We start from the raw sequence: 27574 nt of genomic DNA on the forward strand, positions 1-27574 counted from the left end.
CCCAGAGCCTGCGTAGGTCAAAGAGGCTGGCACAGCTGAGACGCGAAGGAACTATTAATGATCTTCCCGACGACATCATTCGACAGTGCTTGCTCAGAGTTCCATATAAATCGCACTCCAACCTCAAAGCGGTGTGCAAAAACTGGAAAGATATAGTGAGTAGTCCAGCGTTTTATAAGGAGCGGCTGACCTCGGCAACGAGTGACCACTTGATCTGTATGATTCAGAATTTGGAACTTCCAATTCCAGGCACGAAATGTAGGCAGAATACCCGCAGAGTAATAGTATTCGACCCTCCCAGCCGCACCTGGGCAATGCTACGTCCCATTCCAGACTTCACTTCTGGAGTTCCATTGTTTCGTAAGTGCGTTTGTGTTAATGGGAAGCTGGTTCTCATTGAAGGAATACAGGGAGTTTATGTTTTTGATTTCGTCACTGCCAAATGGCGCCGAGGAGCCGACATGCCTGCACCAAGGACCGGCTTCGCCTGCTCTGTATCTTCTACCACCGGGCTTATCTACGTTGCCGGTGGGCAAGATGAGAAAAATGCTAGGTTCGCAGCAGCACAGGCTTACAATGTGGAAGAAGACAAGTGGGAAATTTTGCCTCCAATGACCCAAGAAGTACGCGACTGTAATGGAGTTTTTCTGGGAGAAAATTTCTTTGTATTCGGCGATGGAAACAGTGCACAAATTTATGATCCAAAGACGGGCGTGTGGAGACGAGTGGATGATATGTGGAGATTCGTGCAATCGTTCAGGTGGTCGTCGTTAGTTGCTTCTGGCCACCTGTATACCTTCACTGAACGACAGTTGATGAAATATGATGCGGAGGACAACAATTGGGTTACCGAAACTGTTATTCCCATAAAATTTTGTGCTACTTGGTGCACTGCAGAGTGGCGCGGCCATATTTTTTCGTGTGAACGTTACAGTATGCATCGTCAGGCTTGTTGTTTGTTAAACCCGTCAACTCACGAGTTGATTGAATTCCACGTACCTGAAAAGTTTAACGGCGTAGCTATAGCCGCTGCAACCGTGGAGATATGATATTATCCGTCATGTTTGTATTCGTATTATCGATCTATTCGCTAAACGTATGTTTTACATTGTAATTCTTTTTAAATAAAGATTTCTTTCGGCTTAAACGCAATCAGAATATAAATTTGAGGGGCATTCTTATCTGTCAATCAATTTCTTTTCCCAGCTTTCATTTTAAAAATGTATTTTCTCATCAAGTTTGATATTTATTTTACTCATTGTTTTGGTTTTAATATGTTTTTTTTTTAATATTAATTCAATGTCCAGATTTTACTCATTGTTTTGGTTTTAATATGTTTTTTTTTTTTAATATTAATTCAATGTCCAGTAGAAAACTTGAAACTATATTTTTTTTTTTTTAATTTGAATGGCAGATACTACACCATTTACATATGCAGTTTCAATTAGAATAAAAATTATAAAATTATCAAAAGTTATACTTTTATAGTGTTTAAATAAACAATTCTATCACCTATTCATATTAAATAAAAGTGTTACATTAATATATCACAAAAAATCAAGAATATGGGGAAGTCATTAGAGTAGGATTTTTAGCATTGGAGTAGTTATATGTTTTATATGGCATTGGACAATGTTTATAAATAGTCATTTCTCCCTCATTTTTCTCTTTCACAATGGTGCCCAAGATGTTTTTAATGGGAATGAAGCTTAATGGTGTTAACATATTTGTTTTAGTGTGGCACTGGTGTGAACAAAGTCAAGAATGCGGTGGGCTAACTCCTTCAGATTTTAGAATCAAAGAAAGGGATCTTCAATGGAGAGTGACTCAAGATGGCCAACCTCATCACAAATATTGGAAGCTAGAGAAAATTGATATATGGTTACAACCTCTAATTCTAGAGGCAACTTCTACCTTGGGGAGAGTGACAACCTCCACTTTGGCTATTGCACCTGAACTTGAGAGATGGATTTTTTTTTTTAAAAGGACAATACTCAACACACTAGTGGAGGAGATATAGAGACTGAAGATCCCAAGGATAAGGATGAAACAATAATTAGCAGTTGCTAGCACACCACAGGTCATTAATCTCAAAAATAGGGAATGTTGTATACCAACCAACTATTAAATTCAAGACCAAAGAACATGTTAATAGAGTTAGGTGTCTCTAGAACCTAAATGTAAGTGTCACACATGGTATGTTAATAGAGTTATATATCTCAAGAAGTACCTTAATGTAAGCATCACACATGGTCCAAACCTTCAAATGGTGCAAGGCATGAATATGGTAAGGTGGTTCGACAATAAGAAAAAAACTACCTCTCCTCAAAGTCATAATGTCTAAAAATAAGTCCCATCAAACCATCCTAGACAAAAGCATGACATAACTAAAAACCAACCATGACAACACCACATGATTAAGGAAAAAATAGAAAATAAGTCCTCGATATTACAAGTAACTGAGTGTGCACATACCCATTAAATCCATAAATTCCATAAGACCCCAACATAAATAGCACCTAGGGCGGGGGGAGCGACCATATTACACCATAAAAGTCACAAACAAAAAATGAAGTTGAAACTGAAGTGAACACTTGCCATCTTCATAAATCAAAGAAATAATGTTATTATAGTTTTGCATGGGGCCACTAGCCATGTAGTCCCTCTCTTAAATGTTTTCATTGGGGTGGAGTGGCTACTTGAATTGTTTTAACAATAATATTTTTTTTAATTATTTAATATAATATATACACATATCCATAGTTCACATTAAAAGATATATATTGAAATATTTTATTTATGTACCAGGTTTTCCATATTAAAAATGATTTAGTACTATTAATATATTAATAAATGTACATCGATATTACTTAATCTTGCATAGTGAAATATTTTATATTTTATTGTTATTCATATCTTTTAAACTAGCACAACCACATAAATAAATATTGTTGATAGACTTAGTATATCAATCACATGCACAGCCACATTTTATATATAAGTTGATAGGCCTCAATGGATATGGATTTAATATTAATATTAATAATAAATATAATAATAATTATATAATAAAATGTTATTATCATTATATCATAAATACATAATAATTATAACAATTATAATGAAAATTTATAATTATAATTATTTTTATATTATAATAAAATAATAACATTATTGATATTATTAATAATATAATAAATATTGATATTATTAACTGAAGATATTATTAATATTATAAACCCAAGAAATTTATATTATAACCCAAGGGATTTATATTAAACCCTAGTAGTAATATTATGAAGACTATCAATAATATTATACTCTAGGAATATGAACCCTTAGATTAATAAACCCAAGGGATTGATATTATAAACCCAAAGAAATAGTAAACCCAAGGGATTAATATTAAAGTTAATGTATATAAACCCTAAGATAAAATTTATAAACCCTAAAACAAACATCGTTGAGCATGCTTCATTTTCATATTGAGACATCCTGTGTCACAATGTGACGTTGGACATTTGTTGACCCTCGTTGGGCATGGTTGACCATGGATGACTATGGTTGACACAATGTGATGCTAGACCATGAGACAATTGTTGTCACAATGTGACTATGATTATTGACCATGGTTTACCATGATTGACCATGATAGACCATGCTTGACCATGATTATATTTCATATTTAGATAACATTTCTCATAATATAATGTTGGACCATGGTTGACTATGGTTGACCATGGTTGATTTTCATATTGAAACAATATTTGTCACAATGTGACGTTGAACCATGGCTTCCCATGGTTAACCATGGTTGATGACAATTGACGATGGTTGAACATGGATAAATTTCATAATGAGACAATATTCGTCACATGTGACATTGGACCATGGCTGACCATCATTATAAATGCATTGGATTTTTATTTAGCCCTAGGATTAATATTACAAATCTTATGAATAATATTATATCTTAGGAATATGAATCCTTATATTAATAAACCCAACTAATCTATATTATAAACCTAAGGGACTAATAAGCCCAAGGCATTAATACTAAAAATCGAAGGGACTATAAACCCACGGAAATAATATTTAATCCAAGGGATTAATATTATAGGCACTAGGTATATAAACCATAAGGTAAACATTATAAACCGTAAAATAAGAATGGTTGACCATGGCTGATTTTCATCTTGAGTAAATCTTTGTCATAATGCAACATTGGACCATGGCTGACCATGATTGATTTTTGTATCAAGAAAATCCTATGATAAACAGTAAGATAAATATTACAAACTAAGGTATATACACCCTATGATAAATCTTATAAATTCTAAAATAAACATGGTTGAACATGGTGGACCATGGTTGATCATGGTTGATTTACATATTGAGACAATCGTTCCACAATATGATATTGGACCATGGTTCACCATGGTTCACCATGATTTATTTTCATATTGAGACAATATTTTTCATAATGCAACATTGGACCATGGTTAACCATGGTCGACCATGGTTGACCATTAATGACCATGATTGACCATGATTTACTATGACTGGCCATGGTTTATTTTCATATTGGGACAATCTTTGTCACAATGTGATGTTGGACCATGATTGACCATGATTGCCCATGGTTGATGATGGATGACCATGGTTAATTTTCTTATAGAGACAATATTTGTCATAATGCAACTTTGGATGATGGTTGACCATGATTATAAATAGAAGGGATTTATATTAAACCCTAGGATTAATATTAGAAACCTTATGAATAACAACATACCCTAGGAATATGAACCCTTATATTAATAAAACCAAGGGATTGATGATGAGGCTCATCAATAGGTACATCATAAGGGTCATAATGCCATCTTCCAGCTTTAGAACTATATATTTCCCACATTCATTTACAATTTTTGTTATATTATGCTTATTGATAGGGGTAAAAGATGTTTTTCTATACGATGTGGCCTAATATGGCTTAAATATAGGAAATTGAGCATTTTTAGATGATTTCAATGTATGATCTCAGAGTAGAGAGCAGCGAGAGATTCTAGGAGGTTTTCCACCTCCTTAACTCCCTTAATAAGTCAAAATCACCACACACACTCTAATCATCTCGAGGTCATTAGAAGCCAAGTAAGTGGAGTTAAAGAAGATAAAGATCCACCCTCCTCGAGTTTTGGGAGACAACCATTCCTTTTTTTTATAGATTTGTTAGTAGCTACCCTCCTGTATAAATAAACATGCAAAATATCTCATTAGGATTCGAACTTTGTTTTCAGCTAAGAAGCTATCAATCTTCAGCACTTGAAACTGTTATTTTTGGCTTGTTATGTGATGTATTTGACATTGATGCAATGATAATGAGAAGTTTCTTATTGGTTAATCGTCAAGTTAGTACGAGAGGGATAAGGCTCTCGGGTTTGGGCCAAAAAATAGTGTCTTATCTCCCTGTTATGTATTGATATTTCTTTTTATCTTAGATTTCTTATTATTCTTTTGCATTTCATTAGAAAATAACCCCTAAAAATATTGTGATTGCAACCTCTATCTCATCTCTCCCATGGAAACATGAATAGAAGGATCTACAATCACAGTCTAAAAGTACTATGTCTATCATTTCTTCGAAGAAGGTTTAAGTTAGTCATCTTGCTTTGCATGTGCTTACTATCGCTGAGGAGTTGATTTATTGAATTGATCATATATTTTGGCATAGATTAGATGACACTTAAATCAAACTCATTTTTTCCACTATTAGTTTTTCCATTTTGTCAATGATAAAAGAGTATATGCATGTGATGTTGCAGGATTGTTTGGATTTGTAGGCAAGGGACCTTCCACCATCTCCATCTTGGACTTCTTCACCCTCTTTGATGAATCGCAAATTCTTGCCTTGAGCTTATTAACATAAGTCACCATGAGCAACTCTCCGAATTAAAGCCAAGCCTTCCTAAGGTGTTGAGCTTTGATAGGGGTTTTTACCACATTTCATCCATCTACCCCAACCTCCATCCACATTACCCTCCCTTGAAATCACAATTCCTACCTCCTAAACCTTCCTGGTAGCCTTCCTTTAGAATTACAGGCCTTCCTGTAGCAATACAGGGCACCTGTAGCAGCCTCCTATAGCATACTTGTAGCAGCGTGTTTCAACACCTTTTTTGACTTCTGATGCAATTTTGACTTAGTTCAAAAGTATGTTTACCTACAACCATGACTCCAGGATCAAGGGTAGCACCTAGGCCATTCCAACCATCCTTTTCCTTCACTGCAAAATAGAATAACATTAGTCTCATTATCATAGATTTACCAAAAATAGAACTTTGATTTATAGGCGAGTGTAAGCTAGATAGATGATGCATGAAATCTTGAGTGATGATTTGATAGATTAGTTTTCTTGTATGCAAGTGGATTTGGTAGCTAGATGGTTGATTGCAAGATAATGAAGTTCCCTTTCTACAGTTTGTGTGGCTCATGTGTTTTCATGGATTGATTCAATAGAATTTACAAGTTGAGGATTAAAAATCATTTTCCTTTCTATCATTAGAGATAGTTTTGAATTTCACCAAGTCATTAGTTATTTTCTGTCTAATTCAATAGAAAGAATGGTTTTGGAGCACTATTAATCAAATGTCCTAGTTAAGGGTGGCATGAGTAGAATCCCATCTACTGTGTAAATATCATTGCACCTCAAATTTTGTATGAACCTAGGGTTGAGAAATAATGTTGAGGAGCCCTTGGTAGTTGCAACATTCTTGGTGCAATATGAGGGCACACCACTTTTTGGCATCATTCTTGTGGAGGTGTCTAGGTAGATTTTATTTCTACTTAAGTATTAGTTCCTCTTTTGCATTCAGTTTAAATAAAGTCACATAAAAGAAGAAAAAAATTTATTCCATGCATCGTAGGAATAGATATACTCAAGGAAAATTCTTACAAAACACCCCACACTCTCAACTAATCAACCTTCACTCTTGTTCAGTGACTTTCAACTTCCCCTGTGACTACAGGGGAGTTAGAAGACCCCATAGGTGAGAAACCTGATATCTTTGAAGAACTTATTGGGGAAGAATAAGAACACATTTCACCTACCCAAACCATGGCTAAAAATAGGAACAATGAGGTTTTCCCTATCATAGAGACTAATGGAGAGGATAGAATGAAGAATATAAACCCTACTACACTTCCACACTTCCATCGCTTAACCTCGGAGGATCCTCATACTTTTATGTTTGAATTTGTTTTTGTCTGTAGGACCTATGAGTATGAATCTAATGACCATAAGTTACATTTATTCCCATTTACCCTTAAGGATGTAGCCTTGTCCTGGTTTATGGGCTTTCCTGGTGATAGCATAAATACTTGGGCTCAAATGCAACAAGCCTTTAATAACAAGTCATGGGTTGTTGTAGGTCTAACTAAACCAAGGAAGAAATATTTAGAATGACTCTAAAACCTAATGAATCCCTAGAGAAATATGAGGATAGATTTCAACTCAGTTATAGGAGGGCCAGATGCACCCTTGATCCTGAATCAATCAAACTAATTATTCTCTGAGGGATTAGAGAGGACATGCTAGGAAACATCAACATCCTATCTAAGGGATACATCTATTAGCTATCCTATGATGACATCAAAATAGTGTTCAAAAATCACTCTAGGGTTTTTAGGAAGAAGGGTAGGGCAAGTCACGGCTTGGTCAGTTCCTCCCCTTCCATAACATCCATCAAGAATGAGATTGGGAAGATGTTCAGGGACTTTAAGAAGTGAAATGTTGAATACCTTTTATTTGCAAATGGATACCATGAAGATGAAGAGGAGATAAGAGGAATCAAGGAGATCCCTATCTATTTTATGCCCTAAATGCACTAGAAAACACCCTTGAAATGAATGTCCATTAAATGACATAGAGGTCTACCGAGTATGTGAGGAAAACCTGTCCACATATAAGTGCTCTTCTTTTCCTGGCTCGAAATTTGGATACTAAAGGGAAGAAGGTGGGGCTGAGAAGCTCTGCTTTATAAATCAAAGGAGGCCTCAAGAACCTTGACCATACCAGCAAGGCATGTGAGGTGCATCTTACTCTTATTGTCATCCCAACCAAAATGTGACCTTGCCACCCTGGTACTCTTCCACTCATCCATCATGGTCCATAGCTCCTTCTTGGCCTTATGCTCCTTCGTATCCTCCCCAACATGTCAATTAACCATTTTAGCCATATGACACTCAACCTCCTCAATAGAATAACCCATCACAAGGGTGAAGCCTCAACTCAACCAACCTCCTGCTTTATTGCCTCCATCTCCACCTCAACCACAAATCACTCATCTTGCTCCACCAAATTAACCTTAGATGCATTCTCAATGTAATCCAACCCCTAATAACATGCAACCACAACATGTCTACATTGGAGAGACATCTTACCATGATTATGTTGTGGAGATTCAAGAAATCAGCCTTAGGTCTGGACGATTGCTCCCAGATAGCCAACCACCATCTCCACCTGAAAAACTTGAAGAGGAAAATGAAGATAGTACCCCTCAAGTATATCCACCTCATTTTCTTAAGAAATTGATCCATACTAATGAGCACACCCCGAAAGAGATTGAACTTCTTGGAGAATTGAGGAATCTGTGTGTGAAAATACCCCTCCTATAAGCTATTAATGATGTTCCCATCTATAATAAGCTTATCAAGGATAAATTTTTCAAACACCATGGGAGGATGAAAAGTGACACCCCCACCCTCAATGTTATTGGTCAATTATATGATTTGATGTTGGGGAGAGTTATTTATCCAAAATATTTAGACACTAGAAGTCGAGTAGTAGATGTGCACATTGATGGAATCATTATCTCTCATACCTTGATTCATCTTGGGGCAACCATCAATGTGATGACTAAATAAACCATGCTAAAACTAAACCTTCAAGGAGCCTTAAGAAAGACCACTATAGTACTAAAACTTGCATATAGATCCACAGTGGCTCTTGAGGGAGTTGTTGATGATGTAATTGCATCCATTGACTCTTGGGATTATCCTCCTAAATTCTTGGTTCTCCAGCCAAAAACCAAATTCAATGTTATCCTCCAATCTTGGGAAGGTTGTGGTTAACCACTATTGATGCTTACATTAGTTGATGGATTAGGAACATGACCATTAAGAATGGGAATTTTTCCAAATAATTGGTATTGTACCCTCCTACTCAAATATCCATTGAGAATGACATACCCTTGGGAATAGAAGAGGAGGAGGAATATGAAGTGTATCATACAGCATCCCATCCAATCTGTACCCTAGATGTTGTTATAGGAGGGGGAAACCTAATGAAGATGACCTCATTGACTAGATCGTCTAGAACTAACCCCCCAATACCATGCCTCTTGATGAGCTTCTGAAAAAGTCTGAGCATAGTCCTTAGACTAAATTATTATTAGATGACATGAGTCCTGCCCACGTCAAAGTTGTATAATTTTTTTCATCTAGAACCTTGAATATTTAACCCCTCTCTCTCATTCAACCATGAAGAGAAGATGTGAAAGATGTCGAGAGAACAGTTAGATGCATTTTCATGGAACTATAAAGAAATGAAGGGGTTGCATCCCTCAGTTTGTACTCATCACATCTACATCAAACAGGGATGAAAATTTGTGTGCAAACCTCAGAGTTGAATTAGCCCAACCCTCAAGGACATAGTAAACGATTAATTGCAAAAGTTATTGTATTTAGGTTTCATATACCCCATCTCAGATAGTGAGTGGGTGTCCCCTCTATGTTTGGTCCCAAAGAAGAATGGGAAGTGGAGGATCTATGTGGATTACAGAGAATTTAACAAGGCCACCAAGAAGTATCGTTTCCCTTTTCCTTTCATTGATCAAGTTTTATATGGTCTTGCATGGAAGAAGTTATTTTCTTTCCTCCTTGGATTTAATGGTAACAATCAGATCAAGACTAGCCCTAAGGATCTAGACAAAATTACATTCACATGCCCTTGGGGTATGTTTGCATATAGGGTCCTCCATTTCAGTATATGCAATGCCCATGCAACTTTTCAAAGGGAATTTCTTAGCATCTTTCCTAAGCTTATCCTTGAATCTGTGGAGATGTACATGGATGAATTCACTCCCTATGTGTGTGACTTCCTCTAGGCTCTCTCTAACCTGGGAAAAGTCCTGAGGAAATGCATTAAAATCAACCCATGACTTAGTCCTTAGAAATGTGAATTCTTAATGAATGTAAGGACTCTCCTTGGCCATTCAATATCTCAGGAGGGAATATAAGTGGACCCAAATGAGATTTTCATTATCAAAAGGGTCCCTACTCCTCAAAAGGAGAGGGATGTTGGGAGTTTCTTTGGCTTAATTGGATATTATAGGAGGTTTATCAAGGACTTTAGTAAAGTGGCTTCATCACTGTTTGGATTGATGGCCAAGGATTCAAAATTTAGTTTGAAAAATAACTATCAAGAGGCGCTTGATATTTTGAAAGAGAAATGAACCATTTCACCCATACTTAGGGGCCCAAATTGGGCTCTGCCTTTCTATATCCATGTTGATGCATTTGAAAAAGTTATGGGGGAAGCCTTGGGAAAAAATAGATGGTAAGCTACCATATTCCATTTATTTAATTGGTAAAAATATTTCTAAAGTAGAATTGAACTACACTGTAACTGTTACACAGTAATTTATCACTGCCTTCCTGTCAGTCACCCTGCTGTGCCCAGAATTCACAATCACTAAGTGCTTGATCCCTGAACTGGCTTAAAAACCCATTTTTCCAAAGTTTTGTTCATCAGCGCGTTTGTTCCTAAAATAACCGCGATGACAGGCGCCTTCCAGTGTATGCTGTGTGCTGCCAGCGCGGAAGAACATCACTTTTCCGCGATGGTCCACAGCGCGCCTTTCCTGTGTGCTTCCGCGCTGACATGACTTCTTCAGTTATGGAGATGCGCCGACAGCGCGACAGTTTCCCTATAATCCGCGCTGATCCAGTTTGGGCGAATTTGTTCAAACAACCTGCCTTCCAGATCTCTCCAGGCTTGGTTGTTAGCTTTGTGAATGTCGACTCCCTTCTATGGCATGTCTGTTCGACCCTTTCCAACAACTTCCCTTGAAGATAAGCTCATCCTTCCACCTTTTTAGGAGACTCCTTCTCCTATATAAACTCTCACCATTACCATGAGCATCTAGTTAGACTTGGCTTGGAATAGCTTGGATTGTATAGAGCTTGTAGTGCTCAGATTGCTGCTATAGGTTTGGTGTGCTAGGTGTGGAAGTGATTGATTGCTTAGGGAAGGTTGTTTGTGACATTTGTGTGAGAGAGAGAGAGTTGTTTGTCTTGGGAGAACCATCCTCAAAGGTGAATGCTTGAGATACATGCTGACTGGCCCCTCCTGAGAAGGTTACCGACGTCAGAACATTTGGTTGTACTCTTCTCTATTCTGATTAATAATAGATGACTGCTATTATTGTTCCATTCTCGTTTGTCTATGCAATGGGTAAATGTGAATTATATCTTTTCTGACTGATGTATGGTTAATTTTACTAGATTTCACACTTGCGTTTTCTTTCTCTTCGTGTGTGCAGGTGTCCATTCGCGAGGATTGCGGAGGATTGTGACTAGCTGAAGCGAGGGAGCGAAGGCAACATCTCTTCGCCAAATGACAGCGCAGGAATCCAAGTAGGTGCTTTTTACCTCTTGTTTAATTGTAACTAGGAATATGCGTAGTAGCATTGTGTGATTGTTGCTAGACCCTTGCTGGGCTAGTAGGGATCGCCTCTATCCGTAGAGGGGATTTACCTCTCCAACAATTTGGCGACTCCGCTGGGGATCAGCCTTTTTGTCTCTTGAGTCCATCTTTGTGTTTGAATTTGATTGCTCTCTTTTTGAAATTGGGGATTAATTATCAGTCTTTTGCGTTTCCTGGGTTGATCTGGGAGATGCCCCTGTTTGATTGAAAGATTGGCTATTTTGATTTGGGAGTTTTGATTTGCCTGTCACTATTTTTGAGCTCCATTGCGGATTTAATTTTAACAGTCGCGCTGACATCGCGCTCACCCTTTTGCAACATCCTGTTCATCGCGTAAATACGCCTAACAGTCGCGACGATCCTGGAAAATCGGATCAGCGCGGAAAAGACGTGTATAGTCGCGATGTCAGCGCCACTTGCTAGCTTTCTACCCGCGCTGACCTTCGGTTTCTAGCTTAATTCCGCGACGACTGTGTTTTTCTGAGATCAGCTCGGTTTTTTGGGCAAAAGTCGCGCTGACAGCTCGGGTGGTCTGTGTAAAAGTTGCGCTGACATGGGTTTTTAGTGTAAAACTTGCGCTGACTCCTGAAAGGTTGTTTTTATAACTTTATCTCCTGAATTCATCAATCTTTGTTATCCCCTGTGGTTTTTTGTCCCTCATTAGCTTGTTTTGATTGCTTTTTGGTTAAGGGATGCTCTCTCTTTGATTTCATTCGAGTGACTCTTGTGTTTTTAGACCATGTGACCTAGCCCTTTAGAAGTTTCATCGAGAAACCGTTTGCTTGGGTTACTTGTCTATTCAACATTCATCCACAACCCTCTTATTGATTTGCTTGAGGTTTTTTCACTGCTTGTTGCTGGTTGATTTTTAGTGTCGATTATTGAACCAACTTTTTTATGTTGATTCGATTTCTTCACTACCAAGCATAGATTACGATTGTTTGGATCGATCAATTCACATTCGCTTCCTCCTTGCTTGCAATCCTTGCTTGTCTTGCCGAGCTTAGATCACATAGCTCGTGCGGAACTTAGTTTTCCTTTTGATTTGGAAGCCTTCGTTGGATGTTTTGGGAACTTTGTGTGCTTTCATTAAGTGATTTGCTTGGTGTTCCGGTTCCTCCAAATTCATTTTAGGTGCTTTGTGCCATTGAAAAAAAAAAAATCAAACTAGTATCTTTGTATTCAATAATTGAAAAGGAAAAGAACATTTCGTTGATTTGCATTTTCAAAAGAAAAAGTTTCCTTTCCTTGCTTTTAGCTGCATTAGGTTGCTTGTTTGCTTGTATTTGTTTTGTTTGATCAAAATTCTTTACCCTCTCATAGCTAGAATTCATCGAACAAAATGAAATTCTTTGGCATGTAGTTTGCATCTAGGTAATTGTGAGAGAACATACGATAGGACCTGAAATCGAAACTTAATTTCAAGATCAACTATAAAATGAACCGAATGAATCTAAAAACGCATTGGAACTAAACGCAAGCATCTAGAGGTCTAGGTTAGAGACGTGTTCTGGCGTCTTTAAACATAGTCACTGTTGTTTCACATTAGGTTGGGTGATTCCTCCTTCTGTGACTCGATAGTGGTCTAACACAGACTGCGCTCCCACGTACCGTCGCGTATATAGGGAGACCTCATTAGGCTTTTATCCTTTATCCATAGGAAGCCGAGTCGGCCGCCTTACGATTCGCAATGCAGTGAACACAGCATTCACGAAGATTGACCACCCGTACCCTAAAAAGTATTCTGTGGTTTTGCGAAAAGTCTGGCACACCTTTTACCTAGAATCTCCAGAGCAGTCACTTTTGATCCTTTTCAGACTCCCTAAATGAAAAGGTGCCTGTGAGCGTCTTGTCACTTCGTGCTCATTAAACATTCGAAGGAGACTGGAGTCATCTTTTCGTCCTTTTCTCGATTCCTGAAACATGAAAAGGTCAAGTTTGGTTCTTGTGTCTTAAAATTTATTCGGCCCCGATAACATTTCCTGCTTAGGTCTTGTGTGCGTTAGCTTGAGTAGGTTTCGTGTTCGTTTGCTATGGCAACTTTTCCAGGATTCACTAACCCAGGTTCCCCCTCTGATGGGAATCCAGGTCACTTCCCTCCTCTTGGGAATGTTGGTGCTCCGTATATGGCAACGTTGTCCCTACCAGGGTTAACTGTTGGGTTGCCTGTTTGGTTGTTTTCAACCTCTTTGGTCCCTACCGTATCGGCTGTTAGTCCATCAGTCCCTCCACCTGAACAACATCATGTTGATCCTAAGGTGGATCTCTCCCCTTCGACGCCTACTTCTACGTCATCCTCTTATACTTCGCCTGGTGAAAGTCTCGATTCGCATAACCAGGTGGATAAGAAGAAGAAGAGGAAGACCAAGAAGAAGAAGTCTCCTAAGGGAGAGCTTACACACACAGTCCCCCCCTCAAGTCCAGCTATCCACTCCAGTATACCTGAAGTCGGGTCACCTTCTGCTCCTCCGCGGAAGGTCAAGTTTCCTTGTCGATTATGCAAGGAGGACCATCTGCTTCGTGATTGTCCTGGCATTCCCAGGGTATTAGAAGTTTGGTCTCACGATCCGGCCCGCCCTCCATCATCTACTGATGATCATGGCGATGCTACCTCATCAGTTGGGAATGGTAAGGAGAAAGGGAAGTTTCGAATCCCCTGTCGACTTTGTGAAGGCAAACATCCCCTTCACCTTTGTCCACTCATGGATAAAGCCTCTGCTGTGTTGGAAAGTCTTGCTGCTCCCCCGAATCCATTTCCCGCCGGTTATCAACGTCTTTCTACAATTGTAGATCGCACCCTTGTTGACAAAGAGATTGCTTTAGATTCCTCTCTTGTCCAGGCTCCTCTTCCCGAACCTGGCTGTCCCCAGCCTGTTCCAGACCCGCCGTTGGTCGGAAAGAGTGTTGATTCGAGTTCCCCCCCTCTCGAGCACTCTATTTCGGAAGAGCAAAATTCTCATGTTCTTCTCGTCTCGGCAAATCCTCCGGAGCCTGATAATGGTGTTCCCACCCCAACCTCTCCCAAGGATTCAGAGTCGGTTCTTTCCGAGCAGGGGGGCAACCATATGGTTCCCCCACCAAGTAGCTCGGTCATTTCCTTTGATTGGAGTCGTTTAACTACCCCTCCCCTTCCATGCCACGTGCCTTTCTGGGTCACCGCCTATGCTTGCAATAAGGCGCTGCCCGGCACTGTGTTAGACGAAGGAGCATCGGTTAGTCTTATGCCCGTTACTACTTGGCGAGCTTTGGGTTCCCCATCGCTTGTACTTGTCGCACCGCATCTCACCGCGTTTGACGGAGGAACGAGTCAGCCATTAGGGATCCTTCCAAAGTTTCCTATTACTTTAGGGTGCAAGACTGTCTATATAGACATCTCAGTTACCCAAGGTTCTTTAGACTTCAGTCTTCTCCTTGGTCGTGATTATGTGTATGCCATGGGAGCCCTTGTTTCTTCACTTTTCCGTGTGGTTTTTTTTCCACACGATGGAAGAATCGTGACGTTCGATCAATTATCATTCGTTCGTCCACAAGCCCCTCTGGCGCACTCGTCCTTCCCTCCTGGCTTTCATCCACAAGTTGCATCTGCCTCGCCGCAAATCAACTACGTGGCCACCTACCCCGTGCCTATATCCAGCAATGTCGCCGTCGTGCATAGTGTCCTGGGGGCATTGGGTCCTGACTTCCAAGATATTGACCTCCCACCGGGAGCGCCACTCTTGGAAGCCCCGACTTCCTGTTCATTATGATGAAGTTCGGGTGGAGCATAGTTCTTTTCCGGTGTCAAGCTCCTTAAAAAATGAAACTGGGTCTGGTTGGAGCATAGTTCTTTTCCGGTGTCAAGCTCCTTAAAAAATGAAACTGGGTCTGGTCGGAGCGTAGTTCTTGATCTTGTGTCAAGCTCCTTAAAAAATGAAACAAGGGTTACGTAGCATAGTTCACTTTCCTATGTCAAGCTCCCTAAAAAATGCAATTGGGTCTGGTCGGAGCATAGTTCGCTTTCCTGTGTCAAGCTCCTTAAAAAATGCAACAAGGGTTATGAGGATAGTTCTTTTACTGTGTCAACCTCATTAAAAAAAAAAAAAATGAAACAACTCCCTTTTCAGATCGAGTCTTTGATTAAGATCTCGTAAAATCCCAGTCGAGTCTTTCCAAGATCTCGAAAGTGAACCTTCATTCCATCCACTTTGTCGAATGCAATGAAGCTTGGGGGGCATGTACCTCGATTTGCATTATTATGCTAGGGGCATGCGAACTTATAACAAGCATAGTTTTTCGTTTCAAACTTGTGTAAACATGAAACCGAATCCAAGCAAAGTTCTCCACGGTTCAAGCTTGTGTAAAAAAGAACCCATACCCGATTTACCTCTCGTGATTGCCATTTTTATCCGTTGAATTCTGCTAGATGAGCCTTGGTTGTTTCATTCCATTGCTACCATCTCTTTGGCCGATCATATGCTCTCACTTGGTTGTTTATCCTTTCTTGAGGCACCGCAGCGATGAGTGGTTTTACTAGCCAACCTCTTAACCATTACATGTTTTGAACAGTTCCACCATTGCCGAAACCAGTTGCTACCCTTTATACCACTCGTTCCTCTAGGATGAGTCACCTTTAAGCTCTTTTCTGACTCATAAAATATGAAAAGATTGTCGAGTATTTTTCCCTTTTTGACTCGTTAAAGAGAATAAAAATGGAGGTCTGCTTTCAGCTCTTTTCTGACCGTTTAAAGATGAAAAGATTGCCGAGTCCCCCTCTCGACTCGTTAACGGAACGAGAGGCGGTCACTTTTAAAGCTCTTTTTTCGACCGTTTAAACTAAAAAGATTGCCGGGTGTTTGTCGTTTCGCACTCGTTATTGGCTCCAAAACGACGTACTTCCGACTGCTTTTTTACTTTTTCGGGTCGAAGTTACTATTTACGAAAAGTACTCCTCGATCGAAATGGTTGGGCAGTTCTTTCGAGCATATTTTTATACTTTTTCGGGCTCGAGAGACACAACTATACGAAAAAGGACCCCTCTGGAGTCTCCTTTTCCGCATTCTTTTCAGACTCTCGAAATAAGAAAAGAGGCCGAGTTTTTCCTTTGTCAGGCTCGTTAAACACTCAATGACATCGGATATCGTCGAAATGACACACATCAAGCATATGTTATCCCCGTCAAGCTTGTCATCCAAAAATAATCGGGGTACCTACCTGCAAAGGTGGGGAAAATGGAACTATGATTACAGTCGTCTCGGCAGTACGTCACTCTTGAACATGGCACTCCGTTGCTTCGTGTCTGGGTGGGGTCATCTCATTTTGTTTTCACTAGCCTCCATGGGTTTGGGATATCCTATTTGACCTCTCATCTGCTCATTGCCATCATCACCTTATCCTCTGCTCATTTGATGTCAAGTACTGCCAAACCCGTCACAGTGCCGTTATATGTTCGAGAGAAGTTGTCCTCTGCCACAATGCAACCTCGTTCGCTATCTCACACAAACTATTATACCTCTGTCTCGTGTCGATGATGTGGGAATCATCATGGCCCACCTTCGATCAAGGTCCTTTCTCGTCGACTCCAACTCATTATCCGAGAAAGTGACTTAGAGACTCCTTTCAGGTGCCTTAGAGCCTGCATGCCCTAATGGCAGGTTCTTCGTGTTCGACGCGAGGTTTACATCATTGGCCTCCGATCGAATGATTCCGTGGGTGTTCGACACCAGCTCATTGATTCACATGCCGCGGATTGTACCTATGGTACCTTGAGGGCCATTGTCATTATTGGTGGTACCTCTCGCGTCTGTTAACGGTTTTCATCATTGACTGGTAATCAGACGATGTTCATGCATGTTCGACTTCAACTCATATATTCACATGCTTGGACTTGTACTCTGTTCGGGTCGAGATGGAGCGCAAGACCCTGGATCCTTGCTCCTTATGGTCCAGGCTGTGATTTTGTGGATAATCATTACATGACTCATTGACGGATGGCTGTGCCCATACCTGAGTCTTCATGGATGGCCGCGACTATACCTTATCAGTTTTTGGTCTCTTTGACTGGGTGGCTGCGTCCATTCCACAGACCATTCTCGCATGTCTTTTGGATGGCTGCGCCCATGCCTAGACTGCATGTACTTGATTGTCAGAGTTTTTCAGTCCTTCTCGGTGGTGTTCCAGATCGGCGTGTGTTGTAAAGCATTTCACCCCTCCCACTCTCTCGGTCTTCATGCTTTAGGGGGCATCTGTTACACAGTAATTTATCACTGCCTTCCTGTCAGTCACCCTGCTGTGCCCAGAATTCACAATCACTAAGTGCTTGATCCCTGAACTGGCTTAAAAACCCATTTTTCCAAAGTTTTGTTCATCAGCGCGTCTGTTCCTAAAATAACCGCGATGACAGGCGCCTTCCAGTGTATGCTGTGCGCTGCCAGCGCGGAAGAACATCACTTTTCCGCGATGGTCCACAGCGCGCCTTTCCCGTGTGCTTCCGCGCTGACATGACTTCTTCAGTTATGGAGATGCGCCGACAGCGCGGCAGTTTCCCTATAATCCGCGCTGATCCAGTTTGGGCGAATTTGTTCAAACAACCTGCCTTCCAGATCTCTCCAGGCTTGGTTGTTAGCTTTGTGAATGTCGACTCCCTTCTATGGCATGTCTGTTCGACCCTTTCCAACAACTTCCCTTGAAGATAAGCTCATCCTTCCACCTTTTTAGGAGACTCCTTCTCCTATATAAACTCTCACCATTACCATGAGCAGCTAGTTAGACTTAGCTTGGAATAGCTTGGATTGTACAGAGCTTGTAGTGCTCAGATTGCTGCTATAGGTTTGGTGTGCTAGGTGTGGAAGTGATTGATTGCTTAGGGAAGGTTGTTTGTGACATTTGTGTGAGAGAGAGAGAGTTGTTTGTCTTGGGAGAACCATCCTCAAAGGTGAATGCTTGAGATACATGCTGACTGGCCCCTCCTGAGAAGGTTACCGACGTCAGAACATTTGGTTGTACTCTTCTCTATTCTGATTAATAATAGATGACTGCTATTATTGTTCCATTCTCGTTTGTCTATGCAATGGGTAAATGTGAATTATATCTTTTCTGACTGATGTATGGTTACTTTTACTAGATTTCACGCTTGCGTTTGCTTTCTCTTCGTGTGTGCAGGTGTCCATTCGCGGGGATCGCGGAGGATTGTGACCAGCTGAAGCGAGGGAGCGAAGGCAACATCTCTTCGTCAAACGACAGCGCAGGAATCCAAGTAGGTGCTTTTTACCTCTTGTTTAATTGTAACTAGGAATATGCGTAGCAGCATTGTGTGATTGTTGCTAGACCCTTGCTGGGCTAGTAGGGATCACCTCTATCCGTAGAGGGGATTTACCTCTCCAACAGTAACTGAGAAAGAAGTCTTACTATTTGTAAACTCCTTCAACAAATTTAAACACTATATCACTAGATACCAAACTTTCTTGCATACTGACCATGTAGCTATTAACTATTGGACTAATAAGCCTGATTTCAATGCTAGTATCATTATATGGTTTCTATTACTACAACAATTTGATTTAACTATCACTGACAAGCTAAGAAAATAAAGTGTAATTGTAGATTTTTTGTTTAGACTTGACTTGCCTACACGCGATGAAGGGATTGTTGATCGTCAACTTCTAAATGAGAAAATATTTTCTATATCAGTGCTCTCTCCATGGTTTTATAACATAGCCAACTACCTAGCTGTTGCAAAATTTCCCCCAAATCTGTCATCTAGGGAGAAGAGCATAATTTTAAGAAAAACACCCCTTTTAATGGGATTGGGGGCAATCTCTTCAAGCTGGGCTAAGGTCAGATCTTAATGAGATGTGGCAGGGAAGAGGAAGTTTTTAAAATCCTCTTGGCATGCCATGATGGGCCTTGTGGAGGTCATTTCGTGGACAAGAGAACAACATTCAAAGCTCTACAAGCTGGCTATTATTGGCCTACTCTCCACCAAGATAACAGATGTGATCAATGCCATATGATGGAAAAAACCACACCCAGGGATGAAATTCATCTACAAACCTAGCTATCCTTGGAGACATTTCACAAGTGGCTCATGGATTTCATTAGGTCAATTGATCCACCATCAGGGTACCAAAATTACATCATTGTGCATAGTGATTTATTAACAAAGTTGGTTGAGAAAAAGGTTGTCAAGGAAATAATAAAGGAGAAATTGAGTGAGTTCTTAAGGGAAAATATCTTCTACAAATTTAGGTACCCCAGCGAGATAGTCATCAATCAAGGAGATCAATTGACATCACATCTAATCAAGAATCTTCTAAGGCATCATCATATCAAACACAGAACCTCTACTGCATATCAGCCTCGGGAAAATGCACAAGTAGAGGTTACAAATAGGGCATTGGAGAACATAATCAGAAAGGTTGTGAGCAAAAGCAGGAGAGGTTTCACTGACAGATTAGTGGAGGCCACTTGGACCTATAACACCACTTGGAAGACAAATGTTGGGTTCACTCATATGATCTAGTTTATGGAAAGAATTCTCTTCTTTCTATTGAGTTTGAGTATAATACTTTGAGAATGGTATCCCAATGGAACTTAGAGGTCACCAAATCACAACAAGAGAGGTTGATCCAATAGAATAGCTTGGATGAGCTCAGAATGCATGCCCCTACACACTAACGTTATACAATTGCAAAGGTATGGCAAGATAGGTATATCAAGGACAAGGTTTTTTCAAGAAGGGCGTTGGTCATTATTATATGATTCTAGGTTCAAGGATTTCAAAGAAAAAATGATGACAAGATGGTCAGGCCCATACTTGATAAAGAAATTTCATGACAATGGAGTTGTTAAAATCATAACCATTGATGAGGAAGGGATTCCCTTACTTGTCAATGGCTACAGGTTGAAGGGATATAGAAAACCTATGTCTAAGGAAGAATTCATCCGTACAATTAGTAGAGAAGTCAATGTGATCGGAAGTGTCATAACTTCAAGTCCACAAAATTTCTAGATAATTAAAAAAAAAAAGGAAAGTATAAAATAAAAGGCCTATATGGATACCTTAGTGAGGTATTTATGGCCATATCTTGGGTTGAAAGCCTCTTTGAGGTAGCGTAGGAGAAGAAAAAAAAAGAGAAGAAAAATAATAAAGATCCATAGGTGAAAACCTCTCTTGAGGCACCTAGGGAAGGCATACAGGTTGAAAAATCTTTTGAGGAAGCCTATGTGTCTCAAAAAAAAAGAGAAAAACAAACAAACAAACAAACAAAAGAAAAAAAACACAAGAAATGGATATACACTATGTCTGCTAAATTTTTTCTATCATTTTGCAGTATTAAAGAGAGTGGTAGATTCCATAGCTACAGGACCAACATTCTCAATATTATCTTGAATCCTCCATACATCAACTTCATATGCATCATTCACACTGATTTCATCATCCCTCTCCACCATCCCATTGTCCCAAAATTCAAGTTTCAACTCCTCTTTGGACTGTTATAGGAAGGGCCTATAAATGATGTAGGGAGGTCTTGTAGTGCTATAGGAGGGTTCTAAAAAGCTCCAGGAGGGATATCTGAAGAAAAGGACACCCCAACATGACCTTGAAAAGTATGAATAAGGCTTTCCCACCATAGTTCACCATCCATCCATCACTCATCCATCCCATTCCATAAAAAAATTATTTTTCACTGAAATTCCTCCACCCTATCTTACACCTGTTAATTTTTTTTGGAGAAACACACAAAGGAAATCCTCTTTATTTCTAAAAATATACACCACTCCCTCAAAGTACTACAATTTTCCTCAAGACATTTTACATCCTCTCTCATCACCCCCATGCAGCTTGAGGACCCCAAAGGAAAAGGAGAGGAGTGCTCCAGGAAGAAAACCTCCTCCTCTAGCAACTTGGGCACACATCACAGAAAGAAATAATGTTGTTTTCTATCCTCAATAGGGGGTAATGAAAACTTATGAGGCCACTCCACAATAGTCATATCACTCCCTGTAGTACTCTCCACCAATAGTAGAAGCTTGGAAATCAACAAGGTACTTGTACACACAACAAACACATCAGTCAAATATCATGAGGAGCAATGAAGAAATAGACATGAAAGAAATAGAACAAGTCAATTCCCTTGATGCCAACAACATGGTCCAGCTCCAACATGAAAATACTTTCATCAATTCAATCATGAGGTAGGCATAGGTATGGAAAAGTCTAACCTCATCCCTATTTTAAACTAATGAAAATATCTAATTGTTGACAGGAGAAGTTTTAATAAGTTGGAGGTGGCTAGTTAACATGGCCACCCTCGGCTAGTGAAATAAAATTGATGGTAAACAATCATGCAACGTGGAGGTGTCACATCAATCAAGTTGGGATCACATATAGAGGATGTTGATTATGAGGAAAGAGGGAATAATTACTATGAGTGGGGACAACAGTCCAAAAGGGGAAACCTCATGTGACTATCAGGCCACCACAATGTTGCAGGCCTAAGCCAAAAATGGCATATTATGTACCGGGGCTTGAATTATTTTGCATAATTAGTCATTTCAAAAAAAGTTGAGGAGAGGACAAGATCGGGTTGCCAAAAAGAAGTTTTGAACCCTGTTCTACCATTGTTATAGGAGGAAGATATAGGCATACCATAGGACAATCAAGAGGCTGCTATAGAAAGACTAAAAGGGTAAAGGAATGCTACACTAGGTCGAATTGGTCTCTAAACTATTACCTTCATCCCAAACCACTTGATAAAATGTAAGTGCCACCATCTCCTTCATCCATCCATAAGTTATTATGCAAGGCGAACTCCAAATTCTATAGGAAGTAGGAGTCTAATTGTGAAATTGAAAGATATTTTTGAGATGTAGATTAAAGGGAATGTAGGCAATTATCATCAACAAAAAATTTTAACTCACTACTTCCACTAAATTATAAACTAAAGCTATTAAAATAAGTATCTCTCCTTCACTTAGCTAAAAACATAGAGAAGAGATGGGGCAAGGATTTAAGAGAAGGGAGCCAACACATACCAAAAGAATCCATCTACATCCTCATGTGATAAATAGTTTTAGAAGTCACTAGTGGCTAGGATCCTTCGAGTTATGAAAAGGGTATGTTGATGACATTGCATTTGTATTTTCCATGACACTTAACTCACAAACAAAAGATAGTGCCACTACTCTGGTGAGCAGGTAAGCTATCTCAGTTGGCCATGAACTAATTTGTAGAGTGAAAATTATACCTCTAGGGATAAAATGGGGTAGAGAAGACAAAACCACCAGTTCCACTACTAAAAATAAAATCTTCATTGCCAATGAAAAGCCTGTCGAGGACAAGAATGGAGTTGGAAAGGAGAGCCTACCTTATCCTTGGGATGTGTTGGCCTTCCATATGTGGCCTATGCCTACCACTTTAGACTACTTCATGAGCTCAGACTTCAGTAGAATTTCCTTTGGATCAAACACTTAGTGTGCCATACTTCCTCCTACAATCCATTAGGGACACAAGTTAAAAAGTGAGAGAGGGAAAACACCAACACCTAGGCCATGATTTCCTCATTAAACTGGTAGTGGTGGATGCCTTGAAAAAATTGGGAATCCATTTCCTTTGGTCCAAATCGATAGACATGGATAGAGAGGACTTCATTGACACACGGAAACTCACACCAAGTGAGACCCCAACCTCTAGTGTTGGAGTAAGAGAGGGAAAAATAGACGAAGAAGAAGAAGGGGAAAGGACAAGAGAGGAAGAAGTAGTAGGGTGATAAGAAGAGGAAAGAGAAGTGTATATATAAATAAAAGGGGAATAACTAGAGGTATAGGTAGGAAAACAGAAAGATGCAGAGGAAGAGGGGGAGTAATAAGAAAATTCAAGTCCTTAGAAGACTACTAAGTGCTGAAAAACATAGATATCCCCAAAGTAAGCAAGTTTATCTTTATGACCCACTAACAAAGAGGTAGATGCAACTTTAGCTACCTTCATCCCCCTGGTCAAACGCAAAAGGAGGATACAAATGCAAGCCCCCTATACTTTAAGACTAGGAAAAGAAGTAAGATCAAGCAAGGGAGGCCACAAACTCACTAAAAGGCCCCTATCACAATTAAAGAGTCCCCAACAAAGAAAAAATGAAGAGGTCACCTCTCCAAAACCATAACAAAGACTCTTATAACATATGTAAGGAGGCCCACCACTAGATCAACCTCCTTCAAACAACCCAAGAAGCCTACCACTCTCCAACAAGAAGAAAATGAGAAGTTACAGGAGGGGCAAAGTATGCTACAGGAGGAGCAGAGCATGCTACAGGAGGCACAAAATGAGCAACAGGAGGGGAAGAATGTGACATAACAACTGCAAGAGGCAGAAGCTTCCCCAAAAAAATTGAGAGGGACTTCCCAGAGCTCTAGGAGCCTAGTCCACAACCTAGCCTAAGCTCTTATTATAAATTCATTGGAGGAGGGAGAATTATTTTGCAAAAGTTTCCAGTCCCACTTTTCTTTGACCTAGAAGAATAAAGAGGAAGAACCCATAGATGGATGCAAATTGCTAAGTATAAGAAGGTGGAAGATGTGGGCCTCATGGAAGAAAAAGTCCTTGAAATGGGAAAGGAATTAAGTGATCTACAAGAGAGGGAGTCCACAATGAAGGAGAAACTATAGGTAGAAAATAGGTGGTTGAGGGAGAAGTTGCACGAGAAGGAAACTCAACTGACCACAATGACAATCCTCTCCATGGAGGCATTACAGTGTAGACATCCATCCAAGCCTTATGCACTCTTTCTCAAAGAGAAGTGGATGTAATTCCAAATAAAAGACTTAGCACAACATGGGTCAATTCCATTTCAAGATTACAAATAGTTCATTGAATTTTTCAACTAAGTTTGCATAGAAGACAAAGTGAAATTGGCTGAGTTCTACATTCATAACCTCACCTTTCCAAATATAAGTTTTTGGGATCGCAATGCCAAATTCAAGATACACAGGTGATTTCACTAGCATCCTAGATGAATCATGAGGAGACAAGAGCTAAGGAAGTAAAGAGAGATATGGAAAAGGATGAAAAGGAACCATTATATTTCAGGGTAGAGCTAATGAGACCAATGGTTTTCATTATCAATCATAGCATCATCTCCAATGATGCTGGCCTAGCTCCCAAATACCTTGCCCCCGAAGAACGAGTCATCTCACAATTTTTAGAGACACTTAGGTTGTTGGGAATGGAAAGCTAGCAAGCCTGCCAGAGGAGATGGAATACCTTACCTCACAGTCTCCAAATTATAGAATATCTCTCTCATGAAAAGCTAATGAATTCATTAGAGAGGACACCATTGTACAAAAGTATCATGCAAAGATTGAAAGTCAATTGGATTGGGCTCAAGCTTAGTTCACCCTTGTTTCTAGTCATACACGAAGGAAGATATGAAGTAGAGGAGAACAAGGAATGGATAGAGATAGAAAGGAAAGAAGGTTTCTATCCCTAAGAAGGCACACCATACGAGGAACCTTGGGATGTCAGGGAGGCCACGAGGGCCATGAAAGATATGGACATTGATGTCTGACTTGCTCAAAGGATGAGGAACAATTTTAGTAGGGGGTGATGATGAGGCTCATTAATAGGTATATCATAAGGGTCATAATGCCATCCTCCACCGTTAGAACTATCTATTTTTCATATTTATTTACAAATTTTGTTATATTATTCTTATTGAGAGGGGTAAAAGATGTTTTTCTATATCATGTGGCTTAATATGGTTTAAATGCAAGAAGTGGATCATTTTTTAAATGATTGCAATGCAGGATCTCATAGTAGATAGCAGGGAGAGATTCCCGGAGGTTTTCCACCTCCTTAACCCAAAATCAACCAAAATCACCACATTCTCTCTCATCATCTCGAGGTCATTGGCAGCCAAGCAATGTGAGGTCATTTGTAGCCAAGCAAGTGCAGTTAAAGAAGATCAAGGTTGATGCTTCTTGAGTTTTGGGAGATAAGCATTCCTATTTTATAGGGAATTCTTAGTAGCTACCCTCTTGTATAAATAAACATCCAAAATAGCTCATTAGGATTCATTTTTTAGCTACAAAGCTATCGAGCTTAAGAACCTCATACTATTATTTTTTAATAGTTATGTGATGTATTTGACATTAACACAATGATAATGAAAAGTTTCTTATTGGTTAATCACTGAGTTAGTTCCATATGGCTAAGGCTCTTGGATTTAGGCCCAACCCCACTGGCTTAGTTCACTCTTATGTATTGATATTTCTTTTTATCTTAGAGTTCTCATTAGTTTTCTAAATTTGATTAGACAATAAACCTTTAAAATCTTGTAATTTTAAATATACCCTTAAATATCTATCAAATTTTATTTTAAAATTTAAAATAATTAGGTCAGCGCATCTCTTACGGTTTACATTTTCATGAAGTCTAAAGGGTTCATTGAATGGTCAACGCCACTTTAAAGATTTATATTTGAATAACAGTTCCATTCAGGTGAAAGCCATTTTACACGTACACGTTCACATTTGTTAAGGGTTCCAACGCTTTAACGTTCAAATCTTTAACGGTCACTTCTTGACTAAAGCGAAATGAATTTTTACTTTCGCTCTGGTAAAATATATATACTCTCCTTGTTCTCAAGCTATTCATAATTTCTCCATTGCACCATGCAAATTATTAAGCGATACATATTTTCTCCACGGCAACCTGCAAATCATTAAACAGGAAGAGAGCCATGGTACCACAAATACTTCATGATTGTTTTGTCATTCTGATATTATTGTTTTAGTCACGACTCATTTTGTTTCTTTTTATTTCAATTCAGGTAGAACGCCAGAGCCCGCGTAGGTCAGAGAGGTTGGCACAGAGACTTCCATATAAATCGCACTCCAGTCTCCATATAAATCGCACTCCAACCTCCAGCCTGTTCGCAAAAAAAGGAAAGATATAGTGAGTAATCCTGGGTTTTATAAGGACCGGCTGACCTCTGCAACGATTGAGCGCTTGATAAATTCTGATAATGCAATGATACTATAAAGAATGGTTAGTCACGACTCATTTTGTTTCTTTTTTCATTTCAGGTAAAACCCCAGAGCCTGCGTAGCTCAAAGAGGTTGGCACAGCTGAGACGCGAAGGAACTATTAATGATCTTCCAGACGACATCATTCGACAGTGCTTGCTCAGAGTTCCATATAAATCGCACTCCAACCTCAAAGCGGTGTGCAAAAAGTGGAAAGATATAGTGAGTAGTCCAGAGTTTTATAAGGAGCGGCTGACCTCTGCAACGAGTGACCACTTGATCTGTATGATTCAGAATATAAAACTTCCAATACCAGGCACGAAATGTAAGCAGAATACCCGCAGAATAATAGTATTCGACCCTCTCAGCCGCACCTGGGCAATGCTACGTCCCATTCCAGACTGTACTTGTGGAGTTCCATGGTTTCGTAAGTGCGTTTGTGTTAATGGGAAGCTGGTTCTCATGGAAGGAATACATCCGACAAGCACAGTTTATGTTTTTGATTTCGTCACTGCCAAATGGCGCCGAGGAGCCGACATGCCTACACCAAGGACCGGCTTCGCCTGCTCTGTATCTTCTACCACCGGGCTTATCTACGTTGCCGGTGGGCAAGATAAGAAAAATGCTAGGTTCGCAGCAGCACAGGCTTACAATGTGGAAGAAGACAAGTGGGAAATTTTGCCTCCAATGACCCAAGAAGTACGCGACTGTTATGGAGTTTTTCTGGGAGAAAATTTCTTTGTATTTGGCGATGGAAACAGTGCACAACTTTATGATCCAAAGACGGGCGTGTGGAGACGAGTGGATGATATGTGA

General features: G+C 39.7%; 1 protein-coding gene across 1 annotated transcript; it reads left to right on the forward strand.

The window, feature by feature from the left end:
* Positions 1-1060: 1060 nt before the first annotated feature.
* LOC149166170 (F-box/kelch-repeat protein At2g44130-like) lies at positions 1061-27574 on the forward strand. Its single transcript, XM_089430080.1, has 2 exons — positions 1061-1096; positions 26819-27574. Exons 1-2 carry the CDS (start codon positions 1061-1063, stop codon positions 27572-27574), a joined length of 792 nt encoding a protein of 263 aa, XP_089286206.1.

This window comes from Pinus tabuliformis, chromosome 5_1 (assembly GCF_031772625.1).
Source record: "Pinus tabuliformis cultivar Carrire ecotype Pingquan chromosome 5_1, CPIR1, whole genome shotgun sequence".
Lineage (NCBI taxonomy): Eukaryota > Viridiplantae > Streptophyta > Pinopsida > Pinales > Pinaceae > Pinus > Pinus tabuliformis.

Bases quoted from the DNA above. Each gene is read 5' to 3' on its own strand.
- LOC149166170 (XM_089430080.1), top strand. From the start codon at position 1,061: ATGTTTGTATTCGTATTATCGATCTATTCGCTAAAC. The intron at 1,097-26,818 runs GTATGTTTTACA...TTTTCATTTCAG, and splicing joins TATCGATCTATTCGCTAAAC to GTAAAACCCCAGAGCCTGCG.